Source organism: Schistocerca piceifrons, chromosome 2 (assembly GCF_021461385.2).
Source record: "Schistocerca piceifrons isolate TAMUIC-IGC-003096 chromosome 2, iqSchPice1.1, whole genome shotgun sequence".
In the NCBI taxonomy this organism is placed as follows: domain Eukaryota; kingdom Metazoa; phylum Arthropoda; class Insecta; order Orthoptera; family Acrididae; genus Schistocerca; species Schistocerca piceifrons.
The window spans coordinates 743,352,590-743,365,628 of record NC_060139.1 but is presented as its reverse complement, the minus strand read 5'-3'; the positions used below and the strand labels follow the sequence as shown (position 1 = coordinate 743,365,628).

General features: G+C 45.3%; 1 protein-coding gene across 2 annotated transcripts in view; it reads right to left on the bottom strand.

Annotated features, from left to right (window-relative positions):
- The window catches only part of LOC124777839, a 151,692-nt gene that overhangs the window by 76,828 nt on the left and 61,825 nt on the right, over positions 1-13,039 (bottom strand). For both annotated transcript variants that reach the window (XM_047253375.1, XM_047253374.1), the window contains exon 3: positions 4,712-4,870. In XM_047253375.1, coding sequence (XP_047109331.1) covers positions 4,712-4,870 — 159 coding nt within the window. The remainder of the gene's footprint in view (positions 1-4,711; positions 4,871-13,039) is intronic.

Here is a 13,039-nt window from a genome sequence, read left to right as displayed (position 1 = left end):
CGAACTGAAGGGACCAATGAAGATCACGTAACATCCCAGTGAACAGAATGTTCCATGTAATGAGAGTACGGGCAGAAGCGTTGGCTTAACTGATATTCACGATTGCAAATCCACAAACAAATTAGCACATTTGTTAGGTATATAATTGAATAATTTATTATAATACAGCTGTTTCTTGTAAGTGCATATGTTGTCCTGAATAATAACATACTGAGTAATCCACCATCACAGGATTGCCACACAGAGATTGGCAGAATAAAAAGGCATTTATAGACACTGACAAGTATCCAGCTGGCTATTCGGTGCAACTTCATGTCAGAATTAGCGGGCTATTACGACATGAAATGGAGGTGTGTAACATTATGAGCAATATGTCCGCTGTAAAAGGTATTCAAAAAAAGAGGGTTTGGTTGAGCATAATATAGCTGGCAAGTAGTCACGAAGCAGCTTTGTCAGATAGGTAAGCAAGTACTCAGCAGAACTTCGAATCACTGGAGCAAGCCATGAGAGAAGGAGGGTTTGTTTTCCTGTATGCCACTGGGGGGATGTAATCTGGAATTCCCATGATACTCAGGTAGATTGTATCGCTGCATGCTTCTGACTGCTGAGCAATATGTTCAGGTGCCACTGTGCTAAAACTACATTGCTCAGTCACATTAATGTGAGAACCTATAAAAAGCCTGAATAACCACCTTTGACAGCAGATACCGCTGCAAGATGCGCAGGAAGAGAGATGTCAGGTTTTGAAGGTACCAACAGGGATGTGGAACCATAGTGACCCCAGTGTGGTACCAGCTGCATTCGATTTTTTGGTTGAAGATCTATGGCACGAACTGCCTGGTAAAGGTACTTCCACAGATTCTAAATTGGTTTTAAATCAGGGGAATTTGGTAGCCAAGGGGTACAGTAACTCAACCTCAAACTGCGCATGTATACTGTAACCCACGTAACATGTATCATTGTCCTGCTTGTAGATGCCATCATGCTGAGGAAAAAGCAAACTCCATGTAGGGGTGAAAGTGCTCTCCAAGGACAGATGCATACTTGTGTTGATCCACTGTAAATTCCAGAATGACAAGATCACCCAGGGGACGTCGTGAAAATATCCACAGACCATAACGCTCCATCCTCTGGTATGGACTCTTCCAGTGGTTGTTGCAGAGTGTTTTCTTTGAAACATTTCATGCTATAGACGACGATGGCCATCGTACAATGGAGCATTAAAAGTGATTCATCTGAGAGCGTCACCTGTTGCCACTCAAAGGACGTCCAGCTACGGTATTTTTATGTAAATTCTAACCTTTGTCTCGAATGAACAGCAGTCACTATGGATGCATGAACCAAGCACTTGCTGCAGAAGCCTCTGTGCAGCAACATTGAGCGGGATGGTCATCGAGGAGACGTGTTGGTAGTCCCTTAGTTCAAGTGGGCAGTCAGCTGTTCAACAGTTGCACACATGTTCGCCCATACATATCTGCATCGCCGTCGCTCATCCTTGTGCTCTATGGCCCTTGGTTCAAGACTGTTCTCTCGGCGCCAGTTTTGGATAGCGTCATTTTTCTATGCACAGTATATTTGAACTATGGCGGCACATGAACACTTTAAAGACGTAGCCATTTTGGAAACACTTCCACCCTTGTCCCAAAACCCAGCTACCATGCCCTTTTGGTTGTCACAGAAATTGCTCCATTTGTGTTTTACGATGACTGGACAGTTTGTCGTATCCCCCGACATGCCTCATACACCCTCCATTGCTAGTGCTGCCACCTGCTGTCTGTGAATGCTTAATGCACGTTGACGTTGAATATAGGCAGTGGTCACATTAATGTGACTGGACTGTGCAAAAGCTTTGAATATTAACAAAAAACATGAAAACCACTTCCAGGCATCTTACAGAAAATATGATGACAGCGTTGAAATAAGAGTAATATTGTCATGTTTATAAAGCAAATATTAAAATAATTATAACATTTATGTGCAAAGTCATGTATAACAATATCAAAACCTACAGACATTACCTACGAACCTACAGACACCCCGTTTAATAAATCTTCAAACTAGCTAAAAAGGGATCACATTTACTTTAATACTGAATGGTCACACTAGTTGTTATATGTAATTTATTTAATATTTATTAGTAAAGTGGGAAAGGAGAGGTCTTCACAGATAGATGATTAGTCTATTATCAGCATGAGTGATTTATTCCAGAATTTTTATGCTTTTTGGTAAGAATTTTAACAAGGTTAATCTTTGTAATATGACTATTTGAGTAGTGTAGTATGGCAGCAACAAGCTAAATGAAGGTTGTTTGCTAAGTATGCCATATAAATAATAAATGCTTTTATAAGGGCTTGAATCAACACTGCACGACCTAACCCCAAATTTGCAAATGAACCATATACATATTTAAGACTGCGTTCTCACCTTCTGGTGGTGACATAGCAACAAATTCACCTAAACTGAGGATTGATTTCATAATACGAGGGTTAGAACTTAAATAGTGGCAACTATTTATTCACAACCAATACAAAAGAGTTACATGTTTGCTCCTGTTACTGTCCTCCAAAGTAGTCACCAGCGTTGTGTAGAACCCGTTGCCAGCGATGTGGAACCTTCTGGTGGTGACATAGCAACAAATTCACCTAAACTGAGGATTGATTTCATAATACGAGGGTTAGAACTTAAATAGTGGCAACTATTTATTCACAACCAATACAAAAGAGTTACATGTTTGCTCCTGTTACTGTCCTCCAAAGTAGTCACCAGCGTTGTGTAGAACCCGTTGCCAGCGATGTGGAAGGCATAGTATACCGTTAGCAGAGCCTGTTCTGTTGATGGTGCGAATGGAGAGGTCTATTGCCTGTCGAATCTCTGGAACAGTTCTGAAGCGAATGCCACGAAGTGGTTCCTTCATCTTCGCAATCAAATCAAAGTCACAAGGACTTAAGTCCGGGGAGTATGGTGGATGGTACAGTACTTCCCAGTCCCATCGACCGAACAGGGCAGCCACAGCTGGCGCTGTATGCGCCCGCGCATTATCGTGTAAAATGATCGGTGGGTTGCGCAGAAAGTATCACAGCTTCTTTCACAAAGCTGGTCGCAGGTGATGCTCCAAAAACGAACAGTAATACGACTTAAAGTCCTTGTGATTCTGATTTGATTCCGAAGATGAAGGAACCACATCGTGGCATTTGCTTCAGAACTGTTCCAGAGATTCGACATGCAGTAGACCGCTCCATTCGCACCATCAACAGAACAGGCTCTGCTAACGGTATGCTACGCCTTCCACATCGCTGGCAACGGGTGGCCGGCCGCTGTGGCCGAGCGGTTCTAGGCGCTTCAGTCTGGAACCGCGCGACCGCTACGGTCACAGGTTTGAATCCTGCCTCGGGCATGGATGTGTGTGATGCCCTTAGGTTAGTTAGGTTTAAGCTGTTCTAAGTTCTAGGGGACTGATGACCTTAGATGTTAAATCCCATAGTGCTCAGAGCCATTTGAGCCATTTTTTGGCTATGGGTTCAACACAACGCTGGTGACTACTTTGAAGGACAGTAACAGGTACAAACTTATAGCTCTTTTGTATCGATTGTGAATAAATAGTTTCCAATATTTAAGTTCCAACCTACGTATTTATCTGTTACCAAAAACCCCCATTGAAGTTTCAATTGTTTAGTTTCATCTAGGTTCAAGCAGTTGCAGCTGTGGCGCTGCAGTACCTACACTCCAGGTGAATATGTCACCATGAGTGAACTGGATGCCATGGCAGATGCTTTGGTAACTGTGGCAGCCATGTTCGCTGAGATTTTCACCACAGTGGAAGAATCCCCTTACGTTACTCTCATTGCAATGGCCAACAAGCGGATCCCACTGACCATGGTGACATGGGAAGAGAAAGACCATATAGAACACATCACAGCACAAGAAGTCCAACAGCAACTGTAGAGGGTTAATGCATGTAAGGACAGAACGGCCAACCTGTTGACAAATCAGATACACAGGCAATTACCATACATCTCTGCAGGGAAATTTTAGCCTCATTTAATGCAGTCCTGTGGTCTGTAATATACTCAGAAGCCTGGAAGCACATGGAGGTAATGGTAATCCCCTAACCGACGAATAACTAATGGCCCTCCAAAATCTCGCTCTATGGTCTGCTTCTGGTGCTTTCCTAAGTTTACGAGTTGCTATACCTGAAGAGGCTGCAGCAATTCATCCTCAACCAACAGCTTCTCCACACTGAACAGTTCAGATTCTGGTGCAGCCACTCTGTGATGCCCCAACTGATGCGACTTGCAGAGAGTGCCATGGTGGCTACACAGTGTCGAGAGTACTATGGCCATAATACTCGACGACTCCTGAGCCGTTGACACTGTGAGGCATGAGGGCCTGCTCTACAGTTTTGTGGCCCTTAGAGCCCCATGTCACATGGCTAGCTGCTCCAGTCCTACCTGCAGGTGCTGTCCTTCCATTTCCGTGCTAGATCGGAATTATCTACACGCTAGAAGATCCGGGCTGAGATCCCACATGGCTCTGTAATGCGCCTCTGTTGTATGGCATTTCTCTTATCTGCGTGACCTCTACACATAGCCTGAATGGCACACTTTTGGATCAACTACATAATCTGTACAACGTAGATCATCAAGCAGTGAAAATATGCTAATCTAGTATCACTGTAAACACAATAAGAGATCGTTTCTTGCTATCTACTTACAGCCTTCATCGGTTTGCCATAGACCCCCATAGCAGAGTAAGCGTTGTGGAAAGTCTTGGGAAATTTCTTCGATGAGAACTCCATGACGTCATACACATCATGGCTATAGGAGTAGTACCAGCCACCAGTAGTGCCCCATGTGTAGAACACACACTTTGTCTGGAAAGCAAATGAGAGCTATTAGTACAGAATAAGCAGATAGTATAGCCTGTATTGCACTGTCAAAGTTCTCTGATATACGTTTTATAAAGCCTAGTACCACACTCTACCTTTTATAAAAGATATGCTAAAAGTACTCCGGTAGAACATATGACAAAGATATTTTATTGTGTAATACAGACGTAAGCAGCATAGCCAGAAGTATGTTCCATATTGCTCTGATAACACATACTAAATGTTATTCTCATCTTGCCACAACATTATAGCTAACACGATTAAGCCATCACATATGCTGTTGATTCGTTACCAGCAACCAATTCGAAGGCAACCAGGAGATGTTAGTTTCTGTTTCATTTTCTTTTTAGAGTTGCAGAGTTGTATGCACTGAATAACCTCCTTGCACTGCACCTACTTCTAACTGTTGCGCTGAACCAAAGGCAAGTCTATATCCATGCATGTAAGCGCATCCAGTGGTACATGGATGTTACTGATAAAAGCCAAATCGTTCACTCAACACGTTAGAGATCAGAAAAGAGATCTATAAATTTGCTTTAATCTCATCAGCGGGTTCTACGAAGTGTACCGTCCCTATCCGCTCAAAGACTCGACTTACAAGTTTCCGCCATTGCCTGCTTAACTGTTAGCTCGTCACTTGTCTGTTGTCAGGTACAAGTGGACCACACCAGCATAGAAAGGAGAGCAGTATTGAAACTGGGGATTTGTAGCACTGCTAATACATGCACAGCTGTTGGGTATGGCAGTAGCCATGCTAATACAATGATTATATATATATATACAGAGTGAGTCACCTAACGTTACCGCTGGATATATTTCGTAAACCACATCAAATACTGACGAACCGATTCCACAGACCGAACGTGAGGAGAGGGGCTAGTGTAATTGTTTAATACAAACCATACAAAAATGCACGGAAGTATGTTTTTTAACATAAACCTACGTTTTTTTAAATGGAACCCCGTTAATTTTGTTAGCACATCTGAACATATAAACAAATACGTAATCAGTGCCGTTTGTTGCATTGTAAAATGTTAATTACATCCGGAGATATTGTAACCTAAAGTTGACGCTTGAGTACTACTCCTCCGCCGTTCGATCGTGTGTAGCGGGGAGCACCGAATTACGTAGGGATCCAAAGGGAACGGTGATGGACCTTAGGTACAGAAGAGACTGGAACAGCACATTACGTCCACATGCTAACACCTTTTTATTGGTCTTTTTCACTGACGCACATGTACATTACCATGAGGGGTGAGGTACACGTACACACGTGGTTTCCGTTTTCAATTACGGAGTGGAATAGAATGTGTTCCGACATGTCAGACCAATAGACCTTCAATGTGGTGGCCATCATTTGCTGCACACAATTGCAATCTCTGGCATAATGAACGTCGTACACGCCGGAGTACATCTGGTGTAATGTCGCCGCAGGCTGCCACAATACGTTGTTTCATATCCTATGGGGTTGTAGGCACATCACGGTACACATTCTCCTTTAACGTACCCCACAGAAACAAGTCCAGAGGTGTAATATCAGGAGAACGGGCTGGCCAATTTATGCGTCCTCCACGTCCTATGAAACGCCTGTCGAACGTCCTGTCAAGGGTCAGCCTAGTGTTCATTGCGGAATGTGCAGGTGCACCATCATGCTTATACCACATACGTCGACGCGTTTCCAGTGGGACATTTTCGAGCAACGTTGGCAGATCATTCTGTAGAAACGCGATGTATGTTGCAGTGCTCTCCGACACACACGATCGAACAGCGGAGGAGTGGTACTCAAGCGTCAACTTTAGGTTACAATATCTCCGGATGTAATTAACATTTTACAATGCAACAAACGGCACTGATTACGTACTTGTTTATATGTTCAGATGTGTTAACAAAGCTAACGGCGTTCCATTTAAAAAAAACGTAGGTTTGTGTTAAAAAACATACTTCCGTGCATTTTTGTATGGTTTGTATTGAACAGTTACACTAGCCCCTCTCCTCACGTTCGGTCTGTGGAATCGTTTCGTCAGTATTTGATGTGGTTTACGAAATATATCCAGCGGTAACGTTAGGTGAGTCACCCTGTATATATATATATATATATATATATATATATATATATATATATATATATATATATATTATGTGTGTGTGTGAAACTGGTTTTTATATTTTGATCTCTTACAAGAGAATTCCTCACGATTATGTTGACAAACATACGCATTCCACGCATTACCAGGTCTGTGACGACAGTACAAGAAAGCAGGATATGAGGATGAAGTGTAAGTTGTACATAGTGATAAATTCTTAAAATAAATTTGCAGCAGCATTCGAAAAATGATAAGTTGCAAAAATCTAGTAGCCTATAAAAGCAGGCTGGCATGACCAAAACGAAGAGTGCATTTGCACTTGGTTGTGTGAGTGGTGGTGGTGATGGGCTGGCAGGCTCAGTGGAAACAGTGCTGATAAAGAATGATTTTATTCAGTCTCAGTGCATGTTTTTTCGTAGCTTGGTGAGGCAAAACACGCCTCATGTGGTTGACCCTGGCCGGCGCTGATGTACGGGCAGCGGCTTCTGCCCTAGTGAGAGGATGCTGTATCGACACCCCGCAATGCTGACGGCAGACCTGTGGACAGTCGGCAGCCCTTGTAGGCCACAGTTGCGACGCTAGGAGAGCGCTACTGCTCTGTCGGTGACGTCACCTGGAACGGCCCCTCAGCTCCAAACACAGCCACCGTGGTGGAGGGTAGAGACTGCTGTGTGCATTATTTGACTTGCTGCTCTCTGGCAGGAGTTGAACGGCGGTAGGCGCGCTGGTAGTAAGTACTGTGGAGGGAACTCAGTACTGGCAACTCCAGATCGGCGGGTTGTGGCACAAAGTGCTGTGCGGAACTCAGCGCTGGCAGCAGGTACAACGTGGGTTCAAACCCGTGGCCGCTGCTGGGAATGTCCAGTCATCTCACTGTCCAGTTTGGCGCTGGTGCTGTGGTGGTGGTGCTGGACTTCAGTGACGGGAGCGTTTCTGCCTCAAAATTCAGACATATTTATATCATTCCGAGGCGCATTTATTTCACCAATTGTTATTCTTGAATCTTGTACTTACATTCGTGTTTGAACTGCTCCAGATCTCGGTATAGAGATTATGACTTCCTTAGTAAACTGTCGAAGCACGTATGTGTTGTTCAACATGCAGCTCTCCAAGTTCACAATCTGTGTGGAATGCCACTCCATACTTACTTTATTTACCTCTACTAACACCCTTCCAGTGTCCACTGTTTTGTTCAGTTTGCCCATGTAACTTGCGTCTGGTGTCCTGAATATGGTCTTTAATGTTCTACCCCTCCCACCCCTCCCTCACCTATCCTTCCCCTTTTTACCCTCCTGAACTCATGGAATACCACTCTGATAACTTCTGGCATCTGCTTGTTTAATCGTGCATATGCACCGAGCAACTTTCTGTGCTCCTTTGAGACCTATTTCGGCCTCCCACTACTACACTACTGGCCGTTAAAATTGCTGCACCACGAAGATGACGTGCTACAGACGTGAAATTTAACCGACAGGAAGAAGATGCTGTGATGTGCAAATGATTAGCTTTTCAGAACATTAACACATGGTTGGCGCCCGTGGCGACACCTACAACATGCTGACATGAGGAAAGTTTCCAACCGATTTCTCATACACAAACAGCAGTTGACTGGCGTTGCCTGGTGAAACGTTGTTCTGATGCCTCGTATAAGGAGGAGAAATGCATACCATCGCGTTTCCGACTTTGATAAAGGTCGGATTGTAGCCGATCGCGATTGCGGTTTATCGTATCGTAACATTGCTGCTCGCGTTGCTCGAGATCCAATGACTGTTTGCAGGATATGGAATCGGTGGGTTCAGGAGGGTAATTCGGAACGCCATGCTGGATCCCAACGGCCTCGTATCACTGGCAGTCGAAATGACAGGCATCTTATCCGCATGGCTGTAACGGATCGTGCAGCCATGCCTCGATCCCTGAGTCAACAGATGGGGACGTTTGCAAGACAACAACCATCTGCACGAACAGCTCGACGACGTTTGCAGCAGTGTGGACTGTCAGCTCGGAGACCGTGGCTGTGGTTACCATTGACGCTGCATCACAGACAGGAGCGCCTGCGATGGTGTACTCAACGACGACCCTGGGTGCACGAATGGCAAAACGTCATTTTTTCGGACGAATCCAGGTTATGTTTACAGCATCATGATGGTCGCATCCATGTTTGGCGACATCGCGGTGAACGCACATTGGAAGCGTGTATTCGTCATCGCCATATCGGCGTATCACCCGGCGTGATGAAATGGAGTGCCATTGATTACACGTCTCGGTCACCTCTTGTTCGTATTGACGGCACTTTGAACAGTGGACGATACATTTCAGATCTGTTACGACCTGTGGCTCTACCCTTCATTCGATCCGTGCGAAACCCTACATTTCAGCAGGATAATGCACGACCGCATGTTGCAGGTCCTGTACGGGCCTTTCTGGATACAGAAAATGTTCGACTGCTGCCCTGGCCAGCACATTCTCCAGATCTCTCACCAACTGAAAACGTCTGGTCAATGGTGGCCGAGCAACTGGCTCTTCCCAATACGCCAGTCTTGATAAACTGTGGTATCGTGTTGTACCTGCACATGCCATCCAAGCTCTGTATGACTCAATGCCCAGGTGTATCAAGGCTGTTATTACGGCCAGAGGTGGTTGTTCTGGGTACTGATTTCTCAGGATCTATGCACTCAAATTGTGTGAAAATGTAGTCACATGTCAGTTCTAGTATAATATATTTGTCCAGTGAATACCCGTTTATCATCTGCATTTCTTCTTGGTGTAGCAATTTTAATGGCCAGTAGTGTATTTGCTAACTGTTGTACCCCTGAAAATATTTCCTCCAGCCCCCTTACCTCGTACATTAAACAATAAAGTTAATAGCAATCTGTGACTGGATAACATTATGGCTCTCGCAGTGCCCTCACTCCTCCACCATCAAAAATGGTAGATCATTGCCAAGACTCCCATTTTTTTCTGGCTCTTTACGGCAACCTGTGGACAGGGATCAATATCACCCCACCTCCCCTCTCCTCAGGACCTTGCTGCCTCTGAACAGCACGTCTTAATAAACTACCAATAAATCCTAATTTGACATTAATATACAACCTTATCTAAAACAATGTCAATGCCCTATACTATACACAAAAGACAAATATACCCAAAAATCACAAAACAGATTACATATCAATTATTTCCTTGCCCTCAGTGCATATTAAGCTTGAAATGTGTGGACCTCCCTCTCCTGTTGCTCATTCTTCCGTTTCCTTTTCGCCGCGCTCCTCACTTTCATTAATACTTCTTGTGAAATTGCTTTTGACGCACCCTTGATGGTCATAGACTGTTATCCTTGTCAGCAGCTGCAACTTCACATTTACTTGTAACGTGGTTTCAATTACTTGGTATCGGCCCTGGTACCATGTTACAAACGTCTTTGTTTTCCCCCTCTGAGTATATGGACACGATGACATCACCCATCGACCTTCTTTAGATTGAGATGACGTTCCTACTCGCTTTACTGACTCTGTATGCTTCTACAATGCCCTAGTATTTGCTCGCTGGACCTTAACAGCACGTCTTAATGTACTACTGATAAACCTACTCTAACTCTAACATACAACCTTTCTTGCAAATTCTCGGACTGACTCTTCCTGCCTCCTTTCTGGCTACTCATGTCGAAAGGAGTCGAAATCTTCTTCCCGCGCACCACCCCAGATGGCAACAAACCTGCGCTAGTATGAATTTTCAAGCTCTATGCACTCACTACGAAGGATAAATACACTCCTGGAAATGGAAAAAAGAACACATTGACACCGGTGTGTCAGACCCACCATACTTGCTCCGGACACTGCGAGAGGGCTGTACAAGCAATGACCACACGCACGGCACAGCGGACACACCAGGAACCGCGGTGTTGGCCGTCGAATGGCGCTAGCTGCGCAGCATTTGTGCACCGCCGCCGTCAGTGTCAGCCAGTTTACCGTGGCATACGGAGCTCCATCGCAGTCTTTAACACTGGTAGCATGCCGCGACAGCGTGGACGTGAACCGTATGTGCAGTTGACGGACTTTGAGCGAGGGCGTATAGTGGGCATGCGGGAGGCCGGGTGGACGTACCGCCGAATTGCTCAACACGTGGGGCGTGAGGTCTCCACAGTACATCGATGCTGTCGCCAGTGGTCGGCGGAAGGTGCACGTGCCCGTCGACCTGGGACCGGACCGCAGCGACGCACGGATGCACGCCAAGACCGTAGGATCCTACGCAGTGCCGTAGGGGACCGCACCGCCACTTCCCAGCAAATTAGGGACACTGTTGCTCCTGGGGTATCGGCGAGGACCATTCGCAACCGTCTCCATGAAGCTGGGCTACGGTCCCGCACACCGTTAGGCCGTCTTCTGCTCACGCCTCAACATCGTGCAGCCCGCCTCCAGTGGTGTCGCGACAGGCGTGAATGGAGGGACGAATGGAGACGTGTCGTCTTCAGCGATGAGAGTCGCTTCTGCCTTGGTGCCAATGATGGTCGTATGCGTGTTTGGCGCCGTGCAGGTGAGCGCCACAATCAGGACTGCATACGACCGAGGAACACAGGGCCAACACCCGGCATCATGGTGTGGGGAGCGATCTCCTACACTGGCCGTACACCACTGGTGATCGTTGAGGGGACACTGAATAGTGCACGGTACATCCAAACCGTCATCGAACCCATCGTTCTACCATTCGTAGACCGGCAAGGGAACTTGCTGTTCCAACAGGACAATGCACGTCCGCATGTATCCCGTGCCACCCATCGTGCTCTAGAAGGTGTAAGTCAACTACCCTGGCCAGCAAGATCTCCAGATCTGTCCCCCATTGAGCATGTTTGGGACTGGATGAAGCGTCGTCTCACGCGGTCTGCACGTCCCGCACGAACGCTGGTCCAACTGAGGCGCCAGGTGGAAATGGCATGGCAAGCCGTTCCACAGGACTACATCCAGCATCTCTACGATCGTCTCCATGGGAGAATAGCAGCCTGCATTGCTGCGAAAGGTGGATATACACTGTACTAGTGCCGACATTGTGCATGCTCTGTTGCCTGTGTCTATGTGCCTGTGGTTCTGTCAGTGTGATCATGTGATGTATCTGACCCCTGGAATGTGTCAATAAAGTTTCCCCTTCCTGGGACAATGAATTCACGGTGTTCTTATTTCAATTTCCAGGTGTGTGTGTGCCCCACTCCGAAAGGTGTACACTGACGTAATAACTAAGCAACTTTCCAGTTGTCGGATGAACTGGTTTCGACGTTCCGTTACCTTGCGGATGAAGTCGACAGATTCTCAACTCTTTTACCTTTAGTAACCAACAACTCTTCCTTCGTGTCTGACATGAAGTTCAGCCCTTTGTTCGTAATTATTGTCCCTAACATTCCAAACTTCTGTATCCACCTATTAACCAATATCTGCGAGCCTTAGTGTCTGTTGGTCTACCATCTCTACGTAACAGAAAAATAATCTATTATGGTCAGAAATGGATTCAGAAGAATATGGGCTTGGGACAAGGAATGAAAAAGTGGAAAGACTAATTAAGTTCTGTAATAAATTTCAGTTAGTAATAGCGAATACTCTATTCAAGAATCACAAGAGGAAGTATATTTGGAAATGGTCAGGTGCTGCGGGAAGATTTCACCTAGAGTACATCATGCTCATACAGAGATTCCGAAATCAGATACTGGGTTGTAAGGCGTACTAGAAAGCATATATAGACTCAGTTCACAATGTAGTAGTGATGAAGAGTAGGCTGAAGTTTAAGAGATTAGCCAGGAAGAATCAATACACAAAGAAGTGGGATACAGAAGTACTAAGGAATCACGAGACACGCTTGAAGTACCCTAAGCCTATAGATGCAGCAATAAAGAATACCTCAGTAGACAGTACCATTGAAAAGGAATACGTATCTCTAAAAAGGGCAATCACACAAGTTGGAAAGAAAAACAGAAGTACAAAGAAGGTATCTGCGAAGAAACGATGGGTAGCATAAGAAATAATTCGGTTGATCGATGAAAGAACGAAGTACAAAAATGTTCAGAGAAATTCAGGAATACAGAAATACAAGT